Genomic DNA, 21,481 nt, shown 5'->3' on the forward strand with positions numbered 1-21,481 from the left:
AGATGATGGATGCGGGGGGGTCTCGGGCTGGTCCTCCTCGAGCATCGATTAGCACTAACGATGCTGAATTCTCCTGCTGGTAACTCGCAGGTTGAGGGCCGGGGCTGCTGCTCCCTGTAAGAAGGATCACACCGCGGGGTTACCTCTGGCTCTTTGCCCACGCACCTTCCACGAGCACAGCGTGGGCGCACGGGGGAGTGATTCCCTCCCCGCTGGGCTGCAGTTCTCTGGGCATAGCGTACGGATTAATAATTATCCTCCCGCTCTCCATTTGTCTATTTTACGTTGTAAATTGTCCAAGCCGGGGCGGGGAGCGGGCTCACTGCTGCCCTCACCTATGGATTGCTGCCAAAATGCACGTGAGGGTGGCAGAGGAGTCCCTGCCTGCCCTCCTCCTCCTCTTCCTCGCAGTGCTTACGGCATCAGCGGTTATCCTGGACTTCTCCGTGGCTCTGTGTCCGCTCTCTCCACCTGAGCCAGCCTGGATCTCGCCCGGCGTGCGAGCCCAGTCCGTAACCCACCGTGTTTAAGATCCCCTGAGCCCCCCCCAATCCCATCCTGGGCAGGTTTGCATCAGCGCAGGTTTTCCCCCAAATCTTTCCCTCCCTGCGGCAGCTCCCTTTGCAGCGGCAAGAGGCGGACAGCGTCCTGAAAGCCAGCTCGTGCTGAAAGCATCCTCGGGCTCCCGCTAACATCTCTTAACTGTTGGGCAAGCCCTGGTTCCTTCAAGGAGGTCGCAGGGAGAAGGCTATATTTGGATATGTCTCTGCCCAGAGAGGCTGTTTAGGGCTGGGGGAAGCGGACCGTGACCCTTCGCAACGAGCCTGGACTCCGCGTTCGTGCTGGCTGCGAGCAGACGGTGTTTTCATTAGCTCGGGTGTTCGGGTTTTGCGTTTGCCTGCCCCGGAGCCGCTTGCTTCCTTGGCTTCTCCCCGAAATTGGGGGGGTTCCCTGGGAGCACAGCAGCCTGTGGAAACCGGCTCTGCGCACCTCCCGTACGCACTATCCTTCCCCAGTAAAACTGGGGATGCTGGTGCCGACGCGATGCTGGCAGCCTCCCCCCCCCCTCCTTTTTTTTTTTTCTTTTTTTTTTTTTTTCTTTTTCTTTTTTTTTTTTTTTGTGCAAACAGCCTCCTGCGGCCGGGTTAGAAACGCTGCTGGCCAGGGCAGGGCCGGGTGTTTATCCTGTGCCGCTGGCCACGCTCCAGCCGTGTTCGTGCAGCCGCCTCCCCGGGCTGGGAGCTGGCGGCCGGGGCTGGGGTCACATTCCCCCCGCAAAAGACAGGGGCTTCCTTGCTCCCCTCGAGCCGTGGCTGCGCTGGGGGTCCTGCACCCCTAAAGCCGGCTTCTGCCCCCCACCCCAGCGCCCTGTAACTCTAATTAAGTGTAGAGGGGGTGATGGTGCTGGGGGCGATGCTGTGTCCTGCCTGGGCTGTGCTGGGTGACCCCAATCCTTGGGCAGAGGTGTAGTTTTGGGGGGAATCCGCACCAGATGGGGAGCTGGAGGCTGCGGGTCGGTCCCTCTCCGGCGAGGCCGCAGGTATTGACCCCGTCTCTGCGCTAAGCAGGGGCCGGCAGCGCCAGCCCTTTGCTCCCTGGTATAAATCATTTACCTGCCTGCGACCTTCGCTTCAGCCCCCACCCCAGCTCGGGAAAGGTTGAGGGGCCAGGGGGGGTGTTTTGGGTGGTGGTGGTGGTGGGGGGGTGACCCCGTGCCTCGGAGCGGGGTGACACCGCTGTGCGGGTGTCCCGCAGCATCCCGCCGCACCCCTCTCCCTGTCCGGGTGCACCCCACCATCCCGGCTCCACTTTGGCCCCTTTATCTGCTGCGTGCTCCTCTTTGGTGGGTCCCTGTGCAGGGCTGGGAAGGCGGCCCAGTGCCGCCAGGAGGAGGAGGAGGAGGAGGAGGAGGGGTGGGGAGAGGCCATGCCGGAGCTTTGCCAGATGTGGGAAAGGAGAGAAGGGGGGACGCTTTCGCTGCTGCTTCCCACCGCGTTGGGGACACCCCCCCACCCCATCCCTTTCCTTCCCCTTGTCCTAGAGCCACCACGCTCGTGGCCGGGATGGAACCCCTCGCCCCGGCCAAGCGAGCCAGCCTTGGGGCGAGCATCCCCAGGGCCAACGCGTTCCCCTCCACGCTAGGGTGGGTGGGTGGGTGGAGAGCCGGGTGCCGACGGCTTTCCCCCCGCAGCGCTCCCCACTCTCGCCTCCCTCCACCCCCCGCATTGTTCCCGGCCCGGCGGGCGGGAGGAGGAGCAGGGCCAAGGGCCAGCATGCGGTAGGCGCCCGTGCCGCCGAGGCAGGCAGGAAGGCAGGCAGGAAGGCAGGCGCTGGGAGCGTGCCGCCGGCTGGAGCCGCCTGTCATGTTGGTGGAGCTGCTCTTCCAAGCTGCCTGTGTGTCCCTGTTCCTCCCGGGCGGCCAAGGCAGGGTGTACCCTGGGAGGAAGAAGCCGGCCAGCTTTGCCGTGGAGAGGTAGCCGGGTTCCCCCTCCTCTTTTCCTTCTCCCTCTCCCAGCTACACCTGGGGACGGCGGCGTGCCGTGCCGTTCCTGTGCCGAGCTCCAGCCATCCGTCCCTCGGCTGCCTTCGGGGTTCCGGCTGTGTCTCCCATCCCAGCCGGAAGGGCTGGCACCCCACGCGTCCCTCCCTCTGTCCCGGGGGTGGCCGGGACCAGGGGAGCGTGATCCTCGCAGGGGTCCTGCTCCCCGCATCCGTATCCTGCTCCCCGTGTCCTGCTGGGGGACGTTTCTCCCCCGTCACTGCGTGCTGGGGTGTTCGGGTTAGCTGGGGCATGGTCCTCTCCCTCTGTCCCACCTTGTTTCGGGGTCACACCGCATCCCGGTTCGCCCCGTGCCTGCCTCCCCCTGGATCCATGCCATGCTCTGCTGCCTGGGATAAGGTGGCCACGGGCATGTTATGTCCTGTGTGTCCCCCCTGTCCTCGCGTTCCCAGGGCGGGGGGCTCTCCGCCGGCTGGAGAAGCTCCCCCGGGACCTTTGCTCTCTGCCCTGGGGGGTCAGGGCAGGGTGGCCTCAGCCTTTCCGTCGGTCGCACAGACGCCGCGTCGGGCCCCACGTCTGCTTCTCGGGCTTCGGCAGCGGATGTTGCCCCGGGTGGATGCTGTCTCCGGGCAGCGGGCAGTGTACCCTGCGTGAGTACGGGCTCTGGGGGTGCAGGGGCGGGTGGGGGTCCCTGCCCTCCTGACGGCCGCCCGTCCCCGCTCCCCGCAGCGCTCTGCTCCTTCGGCTGCGGCAGCGGCTTGTGCATCGCCCCCAACCTCTGCTCGTGCCCGGATGGAGAGCAGGGCATCACCTGCCCAGGTACCCACCCGCTCCCGGTCGCGCCGAAAGCTGGGACCCCCCCTGGGTTTACCTGGCAGGGCACGTTGCTCCTTGTCACCGCTCCCTGCGGCATCTCCCGGCACGGTCCCCCATCCCTGGCAGGGGTAGGGGTGCTCCCGGGGCAGGGTGCAGTCCCTGGAGGATCTGGGGAGCAGGGGTGGGAGGGTGGGTGGGTGCTGGGATGGTATCGGTGCCCTGTGGATCCCCTGTCCGTGTTTCAGAGCCGCCGGGGACGTGCGGGGAGTACGGCTGCGACCTCTCCTGTAACCACGGCGGGTGCCAGGAGGTGGCCCGCGTCTGTCCCCTCGGCTTCTCCATGGTGGAGACGGCCAACGGCATCCGCTGCACCGGTGAGCCAGGATGGGGACGTCCCAACGGGACTGGGGTCCCACGGCGGCGGCCCCCCAATCTCCAGCTCTCCCCTCTCGCCCCCAGACATCGACGAGTGCCTGAGCGCTGCCTGCGAGGGTCTCTGCGTCAACACCGAGGGCGGCTTCGTCTGCGAGTGTGGGCCCGGCATGCAGCTCTCCGCCGACCGCCACAGCTGCCAGGGTGCATGGGGAACCGGGGGGCTGAGTTGGGGGCAAACGGGGACCAGCCGGGGCCGCTGACCCCCAAGCCTCTGCCCCCCAGATACGGATGAGTGCCTGGCCACGCCGTGCCAGCACCGCTGCAAGAACAGCATCGGTAGCTACCGCTGCTCCTGCCGGCCCGGCTACCACCTCCACGGGAACCGGCACTCCTGCGTGGGTGAGCACCGCGTGTCGGCCCCCTCTTTCCTCTCCGTGCCACGAAGCCCAGGGAGGCGGCCATTGAGCCCGTCGGCGCAGTGCTGCCGCTTTGTCCTCATCCTTGCGTGGGCCACGCTGGAGGGGACAGCTCAGTGCACCGGGCTCCCTCCTGAGCTGTTTCCCGGGGTGTAGCACCTCCTGCCCGGGCACTGACAAGTCCCCTTGTCCCCTAGATGTCAACGAATGCCGGCGGCCGGGAGAGCGCCGAGCCTGCCAGCACGCCTGCCACAACACGCCGGGCAGCTACCTCTGCTCCTGCCGCCCCGGGTACCGGCTCAGCGGCGACAGGGTCTCCTGCGAAGGTATCCGTCTCCTTCTCCGGGCCAGGGCAGGGGAGCGGAGTGGGATGCCCCCGGCTCCCTGCCTGCCCCGAGTGACGTCTGTTCCTTCCTTCCTTCCTAGGCTACCCCAAATCCATCCTGGCCCCATCGCCCATCCTGCAGTCCCTGCAGCATCCGCCCACCCTCGTCCTGCTCCCTCCCGGCTCTGGGGGACCCCTCCTGGTCCCAAGGGGTTCCCCCTCACCCCATCTCCCTGCCGCAGCTCCTGGTACCCAACTCCCTTTCTCCTCTCCCGCCTCGGCATCCCCGGCCACCGAGCCATCCCTGCGTGCCGTGGGAGCTCCCGGTACCTCCGCCTCATCGGCCCCTCGTTGTTGGTACCGAGGGGTCCCCCGGGAGCCCGGCGCTCGCTGGACAGAGCCGGGGTGCCGGAGCTGCGCCTGTCAGGTAAGTGCCCCGTCCTCCCCACGCCTCTCCCCGCCGCACCAGCCTGACGTTGGGCTGAGACGGTGGGTGCCTTTGCAGGGGGGACGAGTGCTCTGCGAGGCCGTCAGTTGCCCCGTGACCTGCTCCCACCCGCTGCCCGCCCCGGCCGGGGGCTGCTGCCCCAGCTGCATAGGTGAGCCCCAGTTCCCCCCACCTCCCCAGCCCCATTGCCCCAGGGTGGTGTGTCCCCCCCACCCTGACCCACCTGCCTTCCAGGCTGCCTGCACGAGGGGGTGGCCCGGGCCGAGGGCGAGGTCTTCTCCCCATCCGATGGGAACTGCACCGTCTGCGTCTGCCTGGTGAGCCTGTGCCATCCCGGGGTGGGATGGGGATGGGAGCATCCCCCCTCCCCCTCCGCTGCATCCCCGCTCGGCCTTCGAGCCGTTGGAGCGGGATGCGCCGGGGCGGATGATGTCCCGGCACCATGGCGGGGAAGGGGTGCGTCACCCCTCCGCTGCCCCGTGACAGCCCCACGCTCTCCTCCGCAGGCTGGTAACGTCTCCTGCATCTCCCCCGAGTGCCCCCCAGGCTCCTGCCCCAGCTCCTCGCCAGCCGACTGCTGCTCCTGCCAGCCAGGTGGGTTCCCCCAGCACCCCCAGTACCCCCAGTCCCTGGGGCGTGTGGGGTGGGGGGAGCCCAGGGCTCTGCTGGCGATGGGGGTTCGGGGTGGGTGGGTGGGGGGTCGGTAGGAGCCATGCTTCGCTCCCCGACCCCAGCCCCAGCCCCGCTGCCTCTCTCTTTGCCAGCAAAGTGCAGTTTTCGGGGCCGCACGTACGCACACGGTGCCCGGTTCAGCCTGGACGGGGATGACTGCACTACCTGCGTCTGCCGGGTAGGTCCCGGGAGGGGTGGGTGCTGGCGAGGGGGGCGTCCCCGGGGCTGGGGATCCCCAAGGATGCTCCAGGGCTTCCCCGCAGCATCCTGCTGGAAGGATCCAGCCTTTGCTCGGGGCTGGGTCCGGCTGCGGGGCCAGCGGGTGACGTGTCCCCGTGTCCCCAGGGCGGTGAGGTGGAGTGCTCCTTCGCCCCTTGCCCCGTGTTGGACTGCCCGCAGCACCAGCGGCATCTGGGCCCCGGGCAGTGCTGCTTTACCTGCCGGGACCCTCCGGCCCCCGCCGGTGAGCCCGCGCTGGGGGGGCACCTGGGGACAGGCAGGGCGGGATGGGGGGGGGACGGGATGTGGGGGACACTTGGGGATGGGGAGGGTGGGAGGTTGGGAATACCTGGGTACGGGGAGGGTGGGATGTATGGGCCAGCTGGGGACAAGGAGGATGGGATGTAGGGGATGCCTGGGGACAGGGAGGGCAGGGGAAAGTGGGGGAGCTGGATGTGGGGGTGCACAGGGACTGGCAGGGCATTGGGGCGGGGGGTTGGAGGTGGGGAGCGGGCATGGGATGGGAACTGCACACGTGTCCAGCAGCGCGTGCACCCGCCTGAGCGTGCATCGGGAGGGTGACGGGCTGGGGGTGCCCGCGTCCCCCTGTGTCCCCCCCCCCAGGTTGCTTCGTGGATGACAACGGGGTGGAGTTTCCCATCGGACAGATCTGGTCTCCGGGCGATCCCTGTGAGTTATGCATCTGCCAGGTGAATGAGAACCTGCTCTGCTTCACTCCTCCTACCTGCCCCTGCCCCGGCGCACGGCTCCTGTCCTCCTCCTTCCCTCGGGATGCCGGGCTGCTCGTGGTCGTGGTCCCCGGCAGCTCCCCAGGCTTTGTGGGCTTTAAACCCCGCGGTTTTGGGCAGCCCGAGGTCTCTGTCAAGTGCTTCTCCCTTGCAGGCAGACGGCTCGGTGAGCTGCAAGCGGACAGACTGCGTGGAGACCTGTCCCTACCCCATCCGCATCCCCGGGCAGTGCTGCCCCGACTGCTCGGCAGGTGATGGGGGCGGTGGGTGCTCGTTGGAGGGGTGCTGGCTCCGCTGCATCCCCTCTGCACTCCCTGCCTGCAGCCTCGGGCAGGACCAGACCCAGCAAGCCTGGGCTTTAAGCAGAGAGGTCTCCCGGGGGTCCCCGAGCCACCTGAGGACCACGAGCACCCCTCTCCTCCCCGCAGGCTGTACTTACATGGGAAGGATCTTCTACAACAACGAGACGTTCCCCTCCGTCCTGGATCCCTGTCTCAGCTGTATCTGCCTGGTGAGGGCTGCGCCGGGGACCGCGAGATGTTTTCGGCTCCTGCCCCGTGGGCTGAGCCCCAGTTTTTTCCTCCGTTGCAGGAAAAAGCTCCCGGGCGTTTCGGGGCTGTCCCCCTTTCCCCAGCCCAACCCGGCGGGTGCTAACGCCCAGCCCTCGCGCGTCTCTCCCGTCTCTCGCAGCTGGGCTCGGTGGCCTGCTCGCCCGTGGACTGTGCCATCTTCTGCACCTACCCTTTCCACCCCGAGGGCGAGTGCTGCCCCGTCTGTAAGGGTAGGAGGCGGGAGCGGAGGCAGGGGGGAAGCAGGGGGGTCCCTGGTCCGGTGAGCCCCCCCCCCACCGCGTGCTGAGCGCTTGCCTCGCTCCCCGCAGACTGCAACTACCAGGGTAGGAAGGTGGTGAACGGCCAGACCTTCACCCCCGAGGGACAGCCCTGCACCCGCTGTACCTGCCAGGTGAGCGGGGTGCCCGTACCGGTGGCAGAGGGGACCGGGAATGGGATGGCGGGGATGGTTCACCCCCGTCTTCACCCCTCGCTGCCAGCTCGGGGAGGTGAGCTGCGAGAAGAGGCTGTGCCCTCGCTCCTGCGCAGAGCCCGCCGCGCTGCCCGCTGCCTGCTGCCCGCCCTGCCAAGGTAACGGCGATGCCCGGGCTCCGAGATGCCGGCGGCAGGGACCTGGCATCTAGCTTGGGACCCCCTGCCCTGACGGGACACGGCTGTGCTGCGGCACCCTGGGGCGGTTGGGTGCCCCCCGCGTAGGCTGGGGGGTCCCGGGGAAGAGGCGGGTGCTAACCAAAAGCATCTCTCCGTTAGCCACAGATGTCCGGCTCCCGCTGCAGCGCAGCGACCCATCCCTGTCCCTGTCCCCAACCCATGAGGACTCGCCCACTGGCACCCCACACCCCAGCCCCCCCACATCAACCCAGCCCCTCCGCCACCGCTTGGCCCAGCTCCTGCTCCCCAACACAGCCCCCCTCAGACCCTCTCCGGGGAATGCGGGAGCTAGGGAGCTCCCTCCGACCACGCTGAGACCCCCCGGGCACCCATCGACAGCCGCTCTGCCTCCCGACACCCCCTCTGAGACCGCAGCTCCCACAGGTAGCCCCAGCTCGAGCCCCGAGGCTCAGGGACCCCCCGGGGATGCGGACCCCTCTGCCGTGCCACCGGCCAGCGGGGAGAGCCCCGGCGGGCACGTGGCTCCCTAAGGCCCAGGTGCCATGCGTGCCTGGCGCGGCGTGAGCAGGAGGAGGATGAAGAGGAGGAGGAGGAGGATGAAGAAGGAGAGGAAGAGGGGATCTGCAGGACCAGCAGGCCTGGCCCACCAGGCCCCCGGGGTGGTGGGTGGCTGGGGAGGGGGTGCCAAGCAGACAGGGTGGGCAACAGCATCCCCGCTCCCACGGATGCATCCCCACTCCCACGGGTGCACGGGTACTGCCTCTCTCTCGGGCAGAGGCTGCGCAGTCCCTATCTGCCCCCCCAGGGTGCCGGGGTCCCCCAGCCCCTCACCGCCCCACTGAGGCAGGACTATGGGGCAGGCCCAGCCCCACCTCGCGTTTCCCCGGCTCTCGGGGTGCAGGATGCGGGGCTGGGAGATGCTCCTGGCCGGGCTGGGGTGCCCTGAGCCAGCCCCCCAACCACGGCATCATGCACCCCTGGGGTGGGGAGGGGGCGAGCTGCCCTCCCTGCCACCAATAAAGTCACCCTGGTATTTATGCCCCGTCCCCTACTCCTGCTTGCACCCGCCGGCACGCTGAACCCAGCCATGGGGCTTTCCCTTGGCAGGGGAGGCGGGAGGGGGGGACTTTGGGGTGAATGACCCCCCCAGGATGACGAGGGCAGTGCCAGAAGTGCTCGGCCCCCCTGAGCGGGGTTTGGGGACGGGAGGGACGTGCCTTGCCCCAGCGACAGGAGCGTGGCTGGGGACTTTGTTGAGGCTGGCCGGGGCTTCTGCAGGCTGACCCTGAGGGAGCAGAGCTGAGCAGGGGGAGAGGGGTTTCGGGGGGCTGGCACCAGATTTTGGCTGCTCCTGGTCAAGACTTTTCAGGGGCTCGACCTGAGCAACAGTGCCCAGTCCTGGGAAACGTTTGCAAGGTGCTGAGGCTGCTGCTGCCCCTGCAAAAGCGTAATGGTGAAAAGACAGGTCTGTGGCTCCCGGGAATGTCACGGGGGTTCATCCAGATGGCATCCAGCAAGGAGAGATGGTGATTAGCGGCACAAAGCACCCCCAGGAGCAGGATGGGACCCAGTGCCACGGCAGGCGCCATCCCTCAGCCCTGAAAGCGGGCATCGGATGCTGGCAGGGGCAGAGCCGCAGCCGTGCTCCCATCCTGGTCCCTTGCGGTCCCTCACACCTTCCCCATCCCGCCTGGCCACCGCCAGCCCCGGCAGCCACAGCCACCTCATGGCATGCCCCGTGGGGACGGAAAGCAGTGGCCCACGGGCACCCGCCTTTACACGGGGCTGTGTGGAGGCATACCCCAGCCCCGGATGAGGAGCATTGGTCACCCCGATAAAGCCTGCCCGGGTGCCCGGTTGGCGGCATGGCTCTGTCCTCGGGCAGCCTGGGGCTTTTAGTGGCCACGGGCACCTCCAGCCCCAGGTCTGCACAGGCGCCGGGGGTGTTTGCACGGCCGCGGGGCTGAGGGCATCATCAGGGTGCGGGCAGAGGGTGGCACCCCATCTGCCCACCACCCACCCACCCACCCAGCGACCGGTGTCCATGCCCAGGGACGTGGTGGCAGCACCGGGGTGCCCGAGTCAGCCCTTCCCAAAGAGACGTGGCACAAGGGAGCTTCTTCACAGCTTTATTGTGCGCAGTGGCCGTGGCAGGAGGGGGACGGGAGCGCTGGGCAAGGGACAGCCCTGCCAGCCACCAAGCTGGGGATGCCAGGGTAGCGAGGCGCGTTGCCTGTCCCTGTCTCCAGCACGGAGGAAGCGCTCAGGGCAGGCGGGACAGCCCCACCTTGTTGTTGGCCCTGTCGAAGATCACGTAGTACTCGCGGATGAAGACGTCCCCCAGGATCCAGAGCTCGCCCGACTCGGTGGGGACGTTCATGCCTTGGAAGCCGAGGATGCAGTACCCGTCGCTCTGTAGTCGAGGTCATGGTGGATGATGGTTACCAGCTGCCGGACCCCCGTCCCTCAGACCCCCGCCCTGGTCCCCTCCCCGGCGGGATGCTCACCTCTATCACGTAGGCGCTGGGCGGCACGGGGAAGGCTTTGCCGTTGATGTGGAAGACGACGCTGGGCAGCGTGTCGACAGCTTGGCAGTTGATCTACAGGGGGACACAGTGGCAGGTGGGGGGGTCAGCGACCACCCCAGGAGGGACCACATGCCCCAGGGAGGCGAGCAATGGGGACCAGTGCACCATGGAGCAGCCCCCAGGGTCCAGCTGGGCACCCTGCAGAGCCCCAAAGGTCCCCAAAGCCCTGCGCGCTCCCCTGGGACCTCACCTCGCCGTTGGAGTTGGCGCCGAGGGCGCTCAGGATGGAGCTGAGGGCTCTGTTGGGCACGGCCAGCAGCGAGGTGCCCGTGTCCACGATGGCCTGGCAGCCGAAGGAGCAGGCGACGGAATCCCCACCAATGGAGACACTGGGGAGAGGGACACGGGGTGAGCCTCCCGGGCGTAGGACGAGGGGCTGCACCCCCCAAAACACCGGCTGGGAGGCAAGGGGAGCCACCGAGCTTAGGGGCTGTGCCGGGACTACCTGTCCATGCTGATCTGCCAGTAGGTTTCAGCAGAGAGGGGGATCCAGGAGATGCCTTTGGTGGTGTAGGAATTGTCGATGGCGCCGAAGAGGACAAAGCTGCCGCTCTGCCCGTCCCTGCAAGGGGGGAGCCATCAGGTGGGGGTCCCACCCCGCCACCACCACTCTGCTGGCAGTGCCATCGCTGAGGGGGCCTTTGCTGCCATCCTCCTCCGCCGGTGCCGATGCCAGCAGCGGTGAGCCACGTCCTCCAGGAGCCACGGGGTGTCACGGCACCGGGGTACGGTGCCGGAGCCAGCCCCGGCGGGAGGGAAATGGGAGAAAATCCTCGGCAAGGGCTGGGCGGCTCCAGCCAGGGCTTACTTGCTCAGGTAAACGGAGAAGAGGTCCTTGGCCACGAGGCCTTCCGTCATCATGTTGTCAAAGACGGGGGTGGCTCCGGAGGAGGCGATGCTCGGGAAAGCCAGCCCCAGGATGCCATCGAAGGGGCTGTAGTAGAAGAAATCGCCGGGCTCGGTCTCAGCCAGCCCAAAGATCTGGTTGAGGACCTTGATGTCTGCGACCTGGTTGGGGAGATGGGGAGATGGGGAGAGGGGCTTAGTTTGGATGGGCAGTGCCCCGGTGTCCCCGCTCCCGTGGGATGGGGGGGACTGGTGCACCCCGCCTTACGGTGACGGTGTCGTAGCCCAGGATGCCGGTCATGCTGCCAGTGCCGTAGGCGATGCTGACGCTCTCGTTGGTGCTGACGAAGGTGGAGGAGCGCGCTGGGTTGAAACGCTTGTGATTGCCTGCGGGTATGAGAGGGAGACGGTCACAGTCTGTCCTGCCCTCGGGGACCGAGGATGCCTCTTCCAGTGCCTCCTCCATCGCCCGACATCCCTTGGGAGAGACAGGGCAGAGCCGTCCTCGGCTCCCAGCCCTGCCAGGGGCTCCCAGAGCCGGGCAGGGCAGGGGGCTGGCCAAGCCCGGGGCTTCCCCTGCCTTCACCCCTCGCCCGGTGACCGCGGGGCTGCCGGACACCTACTGCAGGCCAGGCTGGAGCAGTACACCGAGGGCACCCACAGGTTGGAGGAGCCGGTGTCAAAGATAACGGTGAACTTCTGGGCTGGGGTACCGATGGAGATGGTGCCGAAGTACTCGTTCTGTCAAAGAGGGATGGGTAAGGGGCTAGCGGGGTGGGTGAGGGGTTAAGGGATTGGGTAAGGAGTTCAAGGGATGGGTAAGGGGCTAGTGGGATGGGTAAGGGGCTAGTGGGATGAGTTAACGGGTTAGGGGAATGGGTAAGGGGTTAGAAGGATGGGTAAGGGGCTAGTGGGATGGGGAATGGGTATGGGGAATTGGTGAAGGGTTAGAGGGACAGGTAAGGAACTAGCAGGATGGGTAAGGGGCTAGCAGGACAGGTAAGGGGCTAGCAGGACAGGTAAGGGGTTAGAGGGATGGGTCAGGGGGCTAGCGGGTCAGGTAAGGGGCTAGCAGGACAGGTAAGGGGCTAGCAGGACAGGTAAGGGGTTAGAGGGATGGGTCAGGGGGCTAGCGGGTCAGGTAAGGGGCTAGCAGGACAGGTAAAGGGTTAGAGGGATGGCTAAGGAACTAGTGGGATGGGTAAGGGGCTAGCGAGTCAGGTAAGGGGTTAGCAGGACGGGTAAAGGGCTAGCAGGACGGGTAAGGGGCTAGCGGGATGGGTAAGGGGTTAGTGGGATGGGTCAGGGGCTAGCAAGTCAGGTAAGAGGCTAGCAGGATGGGTAAGGGGCTAGCAGGTCAGGTAATGGGTTAGGGGGATGGGTAAGGGGCCAGCGGCCCCGTGGGCTGCCCCGCCGGTGCCAGCCCCTCTGCCCCGCCATGCTCACGTCCAGGTAGTTCTGGAGGGGCTCGACAGAGAAGCGGGTGGGGAAGTATTTGGCAGCCACGTTGTCGGGGTGCTGCTTCAGGTAGCGCTGCAGCAAGCCGTGTTCCTGCAGGGACTGCCGCAGGGACTTCCCCCGCCTCAGAGGGATCCTGGGGTGCAGGGGAGAACAGAGCCGATCCGTCACCAGGAGCCAGGCAGGGATATATCTCGGGGGGGCTGCGGGTACCCCCGCCGTGCGCTCGCCCTGTGCCCCATCCCACAGCCCCTCGTGTGGGACCCAGGGGCCGTCCTCGGCTGCGGGGAGCCTCGGCCATGGCAATGGCTGCAGGTTGTGCCCCCCATCTCTGCTGCGCGCTGGGAGCCGGGCAGTCGCCCCGGCTTGCCTCCCCCAGGGTGGGTGCTAGGGTTCCTCGGGACCGCGGTGGCTACGTGGGCACCCCGAAACCCCGGTGCTCACCTGGAGACAAGGCACTGGGCCAGGGCCACCAAACTGAGGAGCAGGAGCAGCTTCATGGTGCCTGCTAACAGCCAGCGACCGAGGCGAAGAGAGACACCGAGCATGCCACCGGCCCCAGCCCGGCTCCTTATATCCCAGCCACGCTTGTTTGGCCAACGTCCCCGATAAAAAAAGCAAACAGCTCCGGAGGGGGTTATCACAATGTCCTTAAGGGAGACAGGGTAGGGGGAATGTCAAGCTGAGGACTCTCCATCTTCACTGGGGTCAAACGCCGCGGCCGGAGCGCAGGGATGCTTGCAGCAGGCTGGGGTTGGGAGAGAAGCACCCTCCAGTTACTCTGCGTCCCGAGGGGGAGGCACTGGGGGACAGAGAGGGGTGGTGAGGGGGACGTGGGGATGGCTGCAGCCATTTCTGGGCATTTCCTTCCCACCCCGTCTGACCACCCATGCATTACACAAGCCGACAACGCCGCTGCGGCCGAGGAACCGCAGCGTAAATCACGCGCCATTAGAGAAAAGCGCTTATTTTCCAGTTGGCTCTAGCTGGCCGGGGTAGCCACGGCCACCGCAGGGGATGATATTTTCCCCAGCCCCGAGGGAGCTGCGGTACGAAGGGTCCTGGGGCTCCTCAGGACCATCCTTACCCCACCGCAAAGAGCGGAGTTTCTGTCTGCAGGGGTTTGTCAGGGTGGAGCCGGCATGGAGATGTGGGGCTGGCACGGGAGCACCGGTCCTTTGGGGTCCCCCGGTCCCCCCCCAGCCCCTTGCCGGAGGGTTTGATCCTGGGGATTGCAACCTCGTGCCCCTCCTGCAGCTGCTGCCCAAGGGTGCACGTCCCTTGAGGGGGGGCTGGGGACAGCTGGTGGCCCCTCGTCACTGCCCTGAGCACCCCGGGCTGCCTCGGGGTGCCCACCCATGGGTGGCAGCCGAGCCCCGGCTTCGTCTTCCGCCTGGGGTTGTGCTTGGCCGTAACCCTGCAGCAGCCACAGGGGTTTGCAGAAGGGGCTCCACCAAACGCCAGCGCCAGGGGCTTGGTAGCAACACCGGGGTAAATTTGCTTAATCTTACACCTACATCCAACGGGCAAACCCGGTCATTCCTCACCGGCTTCATCCGTTACAGATGCCGGCTCCTGTTAGCTCAACACAGGGCGTCTCTGTCCGCCTGCCCCGGGGCTCTGGGCTGCGAGGGTGGAAGCCCACGTCCTCCGCCGCGGCTGAGCCGAGCTGCTGCCTGCAGCCCCCCTGCCTGCAGCCCCTGCCTCCGGGTTGGGGTCAGCCCGGGCAGAGCGTGGTGGAGGAGCTGCGCTGCTGGGGTCCGGCTTAGAATCCTAGAATGGTTTGGGTTGGAAGTGACCTCTAAAGATCATTTACTTCCAACCCCCCTGCCGTGGGCAGGGACACCTTCCACTAGACCAGGTTGCTCCAAGCCCCATCCAACCCGGCCTTGAACGCTTCCAGGGAGGGGGCATCCACAACTTCTTTGGGCAACCTGTTCCAAGTGCCTCACCACCCCCATATTAAAAGAATTTCTGCCTAATATCCAATCTAAATCTACCCTCTTTCGGTTTAAAACCGTTACCCCTCGTCCTATCACTACACCCCCTGATAAATGATTCTATGATTCTATGATTTTATGATACAGAGCCCCTCCCCATCTTTCCTGTAGCCCCCCTTTAAGTACTGGAAGGCCGCTATAAGGTCTCCCCAGAGCCTTCTCTTCCCCAAGCTGAACAACCCCAACTCTCTCAGCCTTTCCTCATGAGGTGCTCCAGCCCCCTGATCATCTTCGTGGCCCTCCTCTAGACCCACTCCAACAGGTCCATGCTGGTGCTTCATTCACCTCCATCTGTCCCAGGGCTGTCCGCAGAACTGGGACCAGCTCAGGGGGTGAAACTGGGACCGGCTGAGGGAAAGACTAGCTCAGGATGCCGCTGGTTGAACGATGCCAAGGTCACCCACGCCGGGCTGCGTCAGAGGTGCCCGGTGCTGGACCAGGCGTCCCGGCCTCCGTCACAACACCACGTGCGTGAGATGTGGCTGCTGGCACGGTCACCTTGTCCTGGAGGAAAACAAAGCCAGACCCTGCGCCGACGAGCTGGGGACCAGCCTGCCCAGAGGCACCATACGGGCTGGAGCTGGCTTTCCTCCCTCGGCACCAGTTTCATCCCAGTTCTGAATAATAAAAGAATTGAGGATAGACGCTAAATTGCACCGGGGGAATGAAATGAATAGGAACCTGGTAGGATCCAATGGGTGATGTTGGGAGAAAAGGGATGAAACATGTAATTCTCCCCGAGCAAAAAGGAAGATGTGATGCGCTCAGTTTGGGGGTGGGGGTCTGGAAAGGAGAAGGTCTTGGCTGACCCTCAAAATGGCAAGTCTGGACCTGGCAGGAGGCCACAGCCTGAAAACCCTGCACGGAGCCTTGGCATCGTGTTCCCCACTGGCCTCGTGAGCCAGTCTGTGCCTGCAGGTAAACTGTAAACTACAAAGAAAATCAGAGATTAGACAACAGCATCTACTTCACGCTTCGCTCCCTCGCTCCCCCGGCCCTGTGCAAGGCGGCAGCGCGTTCGGATGAATACGAGCTCCGATAAGGAGCAGCCCTAGCAAAGGGGCTGGTTCGCTGCAAACACGTCCTTGCTGCGCTACACGTGGAAAACATTTATTTGTAGAAGGTTATCGGAGCAGAGCGCTCGAGGCCGTGTCCCTCGGCGGGGAAGCTGCCGTAGCCAGCTGCCTTGGGACTGCTCCGACGGGCTGTTCGATCGCATTTCTTTCCCCGCAACGCACCGGGTGTCTGTACGCAGGGAAGAAGCTATTCCTGACGGATAAAGTCTCTTCCTCCACAGCACACGGGGGGGGGGGGTTTCACTGCTCCACGGGGACGGCTGGCATGGCAGCTCAGGGTGATTTGCCCGGGCTTTGAAGAGCTGCTGCAAATCCCGTTGGTATATAAGGGAGATTCAGAGCTGGGGTTTGTTGGTTTGCCTGATTCTTGCTCGCTTGCCCTGTGCTGGGAGCCTTTTGCAAGCTTCCTTGTACCTCGGTGCTGGTGGAAGGCAGAGGCTGTACCCCTGCAGAGCCCCTCAATGGCAGTGCTTTTTGGGGGGCAGTTTGGAGAGCTGTCAAAACTCACACCTTCCCACCCATTTGCCCTCCAAGGACCGAGACACGGGGCTTCACCCAGGGAGGCTGCTCAGGAGCTGCCGGGCTTGGCACGTGCTCCGTGCCGGGGCAGGTAACGCCGGAGGAGGTCCACGGGAGCCGGTGTGGGCTGCGGGAGGTGGTGGCCGGAGTTCTGCAGAGTTGGTAGCCGTGGACGCGTGTTGGTGCGGCTCCTGCATCAGAGAGCCTGTGATGGAGAGGAAGGTCCTGCTGGAAGGTGGAAATGATCCTTGGTTCAGCCCCACAGCGGGGAACGGGAGGTAACCGGTGGGTGCGGGCGAGGAGCGAGGCGGTGGGGGAGCAGGGCGGTACGTGCCCCCTCTCCTCGGGCAGGGATGGAGGTCCCGGTGATGCCGGGATGGACTTTCCTCTATTTGCGGGAAAGGTGTTAGCTGGGACGTTCGTTCAGCAGAACATGTCTGCTCAGGGTGGGGTGAGCAGGACACCTGCCTCCAAGGTGTCCTTCTGCATTGTCCTGATGCTCATCCTGCGTTGATTTTGGTAACGAGCAGAGAAACGTCTCTGAGAAATGGCAAGCTGAAGGGCAGGAACATTTCCAGTGCTAAATTCTTCCTTCAGAGCAAGTTAGCGAGCTGGGCTTCGGGCACTGAAGTCTGGACTCGCTGTCACACCTCGCTTCAACCTGGTCTCCCTTGCTTTTGGGGCTGCTAAGTTTTGCCTTTTTTTTTTTTTTTTTTTTGGCCAGAACATTAGAGGAAAGGAAAAAGACAAGATTTTCAAGAGCTGTTTATCAATTTAATTCTTTTTTTTTTTTTTTTTGCCAAACAGTCAGCACGTTCAGACAGAACATAAACGCCTCTGGGCACAGAAGGCAGGGACTAACCTGTGCTCTCACGACAGTCCTCTTTCCGGGCAAAGAGGATGTTTGGGTTGAATGCTCTCCTTGTATTTAAAAAACAAACTGGAAAAGCCTCATGCCCAGGACCAGTGTTTTAGTGAAATGTAACTTGTTTTGTAATGTTAGGGAAATATAACTGGTTTTATTCTGTAACTCGGTTGCCCTGGCACTGACGGGTTTGCCAGTAACTAACGCCGCCTTACCCACAGCAGCAAACGGACTAGAGAAGCTGCAGCAGCTGAAAGCCGGCTCCGTTTGGATACAAAGGTATGTCCTGTGTTTCTGGGCTGACAGATGGGCCTCGAGGTGAGCTGGCCTCTTCTGAACACCCAAACTGTATCCCAAATTCCAGGATTGTATCATGTAATGGAGACTCAAAGCTATTTTCCAATCTTATACTGCAGACCCCTTACTGCACGCAATTGTCGCTGAAACAGAGTTCCACGTGCAAAGCTGTAAACACTGAGGATCAGGATTTCATTTTTTTTTCAATGGAAAGAAATAATTTGTCAAATTATGGGAGGTTTTGGGATAAGCTCGTTCTTCTGTCAATAGATCCCATCACCAGGAGCCAAGGAAAACCTGTGTATTCAGACAGGTATTGATTTTGGGATGTATCGTTATACACAGAACGAAGAAGTTGTGGAATTCAGCACCAGAAAAACCTCAGAACAAATATTTAGCACCACAAAAGTCAAGAACAAAAGAAATGGGGGAGGATGGAAAATAATCACTTTCAGGGCGCGAAATGACTTTCGGTTAAGGCTACGGAGACACTTTCTCAGATGAGAAACCTTGAATCGCATCTGATGACTAGAGGGAAGGTTTAACAGCAGGTCAGCCAGCCCCCTGCCCTGGGCACCGCACAGCTCTCAACACGGACTTGGCATCCTCCTTCCCTTCGGAGCTCTCCGGGGAATCTCAGACCCTTGGAGGTTTGGAGGTAGATGCGGCGTGACCCATCTATCACTTAACATCCTTCCAGCCTCAGGCCCTGGGATGGGAGGGGGGGGGAAAATCAGCAGCACAAACAGCCCGCTGGGTTCATCGTGTCGTCAAAGATGGGGATGGTTCCGGAGGCAGCGATGCTGGGGACGGCCAAGCTCGGGATGCCATGCGAAGGAGGTGCAACACAAAAAGGAGCCAGGCTCAGGCCAACGGTCTGGCTCCTGACCTGGATGTTTCCAACCTTGGTAAAGAAATGGAGGGAACGAGACACGCCGGATTCTGGAAGAATCTGCCCTTTGCCCCCAAAGGGAGCAAGGAACCCCGAGGAAACTCAAAACTAAGCTGCGAAGAGCTCGAAACACAACTCTGCTGCATCCCCGCCGTGGCTGAGAAGGCGGCTGAGGGGAGGGCAGGGAGCAGGCAGTGCCTGCGACGCACGGTGGGGCACAGGCTGGGCGCTGGGGCGTGCTGGGCGCAGGGCTGGGTGCCCAAGTTGGGTGCCCGAGCTGGGTGGCAGAGGGTGGCCGCTCTGTTGTAGCTGTGCTTGGCAGCAGAGGGCACCAAACGATGCGGAGATCCCCGCCGCGTTCTCCAAAAGCAGACGAACACCAGCTGGAGGGACGGATCCGGAGGCTTTTCGTTCTGGTTTGCCTGTTCCTGATGCAGCTGTGGCTGGGTTAGGATTCCTGGTCAATAAAATCCCCAAAGAGTTCTGCTCGCGTCCAGAAAAATGTCAGCTATGAACGTCTGTTGTTTCGACGTCCAAGTAAGGCTGGATTTGACTCCCCGCCTGCAGAGGCTCTACCTGGGCTCACGGGGAGCTCGGGCTACGCAGAAGCATTAAACGACTCGTAAGGAGCACTAAAATAAAGCACCCGGCAGCACCAGATGGGGTGGTGGGTGGCTCGGGGGGCCGAGGACAGCTGGTGGTTGACCGTGAAGAGTTAGTTGGGTGCTGACCTTGACCTCCCCCCCCCCGGCAGAGAAGGGGCCGCGGCTGAGGCGGTGCGGGACCGGTGACAGGAACGTTTTCTGTTTTGCTGCTTCCAGCGCTTGGCAGCAATTCGTGTACGAAGAGACGGTCCCAAGACGCGCTGGAGGTAACTCCTGTGAGACCCTGAGCAATCTAGGTCATGAACAACAGGAGATGGGTACCTCCAAAAGCTGCCTCGGCTCTAAGATGGGCCCCGAGGGGCAAATAAATCAATCCTTGTGTGTGGATCCCTGTCAGGAATGCCACGGCCGCAAGGCTGGGAGACTGTTGCAAATTAATACGATCAATCCTGATGGCCAGGTGCCCGAGTGTCTCAATGGGAGCTGTACAAGACTAGGCAATACCACGTAGGATGCATTTAACTGTCACAGGGCTCACCCCCTGGGCCAAACAGGACCGTATACGAATTTTCAGGCTTTCTGTATGGCAAAGGACTTTGCTGACTCGGCTCAGGCACAGCCTTATCCAACTTTATCTGCGCAGGGTTGAAAAGCTCAGCCTGAAAAAAAAAAATCACCTTATTGAGATAGACCTTATCTTAGTAACTGCAGATTAAGGAAACAAATTTTTTCCAGTCCCTGTTCCCGGTCTTTCCTGTCCCTCCCATAAAGGCATTATCATACATCACACAGTTGCTTTATCAGAACCGTCAGACGAAAGGCACAAAGGCAGAGAGGAGAGAGGTCTGGTTTGAGGCTCCTGAGGTGTCAAACCCCTACGATTCGATGTAAGAATATTTGACCAAGTTACCAAGGAAGCCCCCAGAAACGTAAGCCACTCCTTGCTGAGCTGGTGGCGGGGTGGACTTTTGCTGGGGTAGGACCTCTGGGCAGTCAGGCCAGCTCTCTCTACCTGCCGCGGGTGATCCCGGACGGTGACTAACACCTTTGGCGGCCTCGGTCTGCGGATGCTAACTCAGTGAACATTATTTTCTGACTGGGCTGCCTAGGTAGCGGCTGGACCACACCGACCACAAAGCTTCCTAGTTGTACAAGGGCAAGTGCAGAAAGGGAACTGGTTTGATCGCGGCTCGCTCGTGTGAGAGGCGAGCGGCGGCGAGCCGACAGACGGCCAGGGGTACGTCTGTGACACGGTGCTGAGAAGAGCCGAGAGAAACGGTGCTTTCTGATAAAATCCCGATTAAAAGACAGGTGGGATTCCGAGAAAGGCTCTTCGGCCGTCTGAATCCTTCCCTGTTGAGGAACACAGATAACATTGTCTTGAAAAGAAACAGCATCACATTAAAAGTAAAAAGAACAGCACTATCAATTTTTTTTTTTCCTTCTATTGGGGAAAAGCTCCAAATTTCATTTGACTCCTGGGCTCAGAAGGAACCTTCAACCAACACCACAAATGAACTTGGCCAGATAATAAACAAAAGGTGAAATCTGACAAAGGATCAGGATTGCTGAGATCAACTTTGCAGGTGAGGGTTTGGGGGTTTTTTAACCTTTCACTGACTGTGCGCTAATTTGCTCTCCCGTCTTACACTGCCACCCTCCACTTCAGAGCCCCAAGAGCTGCAAACAACATCAGCAGCGCTACTGAGGTCCTGCATCGATAGCAGACTCCGGAAAGTTTCCATTTCATTCCAAAACACTTTCTGGATTACAGCTTCATTTCCTCAGGGCAGTAAGATTTCAAACTGACCTAAGCTGCTTCAGAAGCTGGCTCTGTAGCTGAACACTCCTTACCGAAAACATTTTACTCCTTTCTGCCAGCTTCGTCCTAAGCCACCAGTGCTCTGTCGATCCAGAACAGTTCCCCTGGCACGCACACTCGAAATTTGGTGCTTGGTGTAATTTGAACACTTACCTATTTTCAGTTATTTTCGCTCATGGTGTGTATTGGATATCGGCCTTTGTGCCTTTGAGTCTTTCACCTGATAAAAGGAACTGTGTGATGTACCATAATGACCAGCTGAAACCATCTCGTATACAAATTAAGGATGCTAGTAAACAGACCACGGGCACATCCTTCCGCGTTAACCAGAAAATACCCATTTATTGCATTTTTTGATTGCTGGGTAACACTTTATCATATAACCGGGTATTTTTCTGTTTCTTCCTTCACTGCAAAGAACAAATTTGAACGCAACTTAGCGTATCCTCTAATCAGTCCTTCCAGTTTAATATAATTGTGAACTAAATGTGCCCCAGCCCTTCCACGTCTCTGGAGACTGCTTCTCAAACAAGCCTGGAAAATATCGATCTCCCTTTGGAAAGTCAAGTCCCCTTTCTTGCAAGAACATTGGCTTTTGACCCGGTTATCAGCCACGCTACAAACAAATTGTCCTTGATTAAACCATAGGGTACCTATTAGGATTCATATGACTCATATTTATTATACAACAGTCAACAGGCCTCACGTGGTGCGCGTCTCCGGCAGGGATAAGGGGTGCCTTTCCTGAGACATGTGCCTGGATCGCAGCACTTCTGCCAACAGCTGGGTGACCTTGCCCAGCCGCCTGC

General features: G+C 62.2%; 2 protein-coding genes across 2 annotated transcripts; one reads left to right on the forward strand and one right to left on the reverse strand.

The window, feature by feature from the left end:
• Positions 1–2,363: 2,363 nt before the first annotated feature.
• VWCE (von Willebrand factor C and EGF domains) lies at positions 2,364–8,234 on the forward strand. The gene is made up of 20 exons (XM_050896982.1): positions 2,364–2,473; positions 3,056–3,150; positions 3,230–3,319; positions 3,562–3,690; positions 3,776–3,892; positions 3,974–4,090; positions 4,305–4,433; positions 4,534–4,859; positions 4,938–5,031; positions 5,115–5,197; positions 5,387–5,474; positions 5,645–5,730; positions 5,898–6,015; positions 6,396–6,481; positions 6,675–6,771; positions 6,949–7,031; positions 7,211–7,301; positions 7,401–7,483; positions 7,572–7,662; positions 7,843–8,234. Exons 1-20 carry the CDS (start codon positions 2,364–2,366, stop codon positions 8,232–8,234), a joined length of 2,505 nt encoding a protein of 834 aa, XP_050752939.1.
• A 1,733-nt stretch (positions 8,235–9,967) lies between these two features.
• Positions 9,968–13,096, reverse strand: LOC127017443 (pepsin A-like). Its single transcript, XM_050898515.1, has 9 exons — positions 13,041–13,096; positions 12,585–12,732; positions 11,762–11,879; positions 11,407–11,525; positions 11,101–11,300; positions 10,738–10,854; positions 10,483–10,621; positions 10,212–10,304; positions 9,968–10,117 (listed from the first exon to the last, which is right to left on the reverse strand). Exons 1-9 carry the CDS (start codon positions 13,094–13,096, stop codon positions 9,968–9,970), a joined length of 1,140 nt encoding a protein of 379 aa, XP_050754472.1.
• Positions 13,097–21,481: the final 8,385 nt, after the last annotated feature.

This window comes from Gymnogyps californianus, chromosome 5, assembly GCF_018139145.2.
Source record: "Gymnogyps californianus isolate 813 chromosome 5, ASM1813914v2, whole genome shotgun sequence".
In the NCBI taxonomy this organism is placed as follows: domain Eukaryota; kingdom Metazoa; phylum Chordata; class Aves; order Accipitriformes; family Cathartidae; genus Gymnogyps; species Gymnogyps californianus.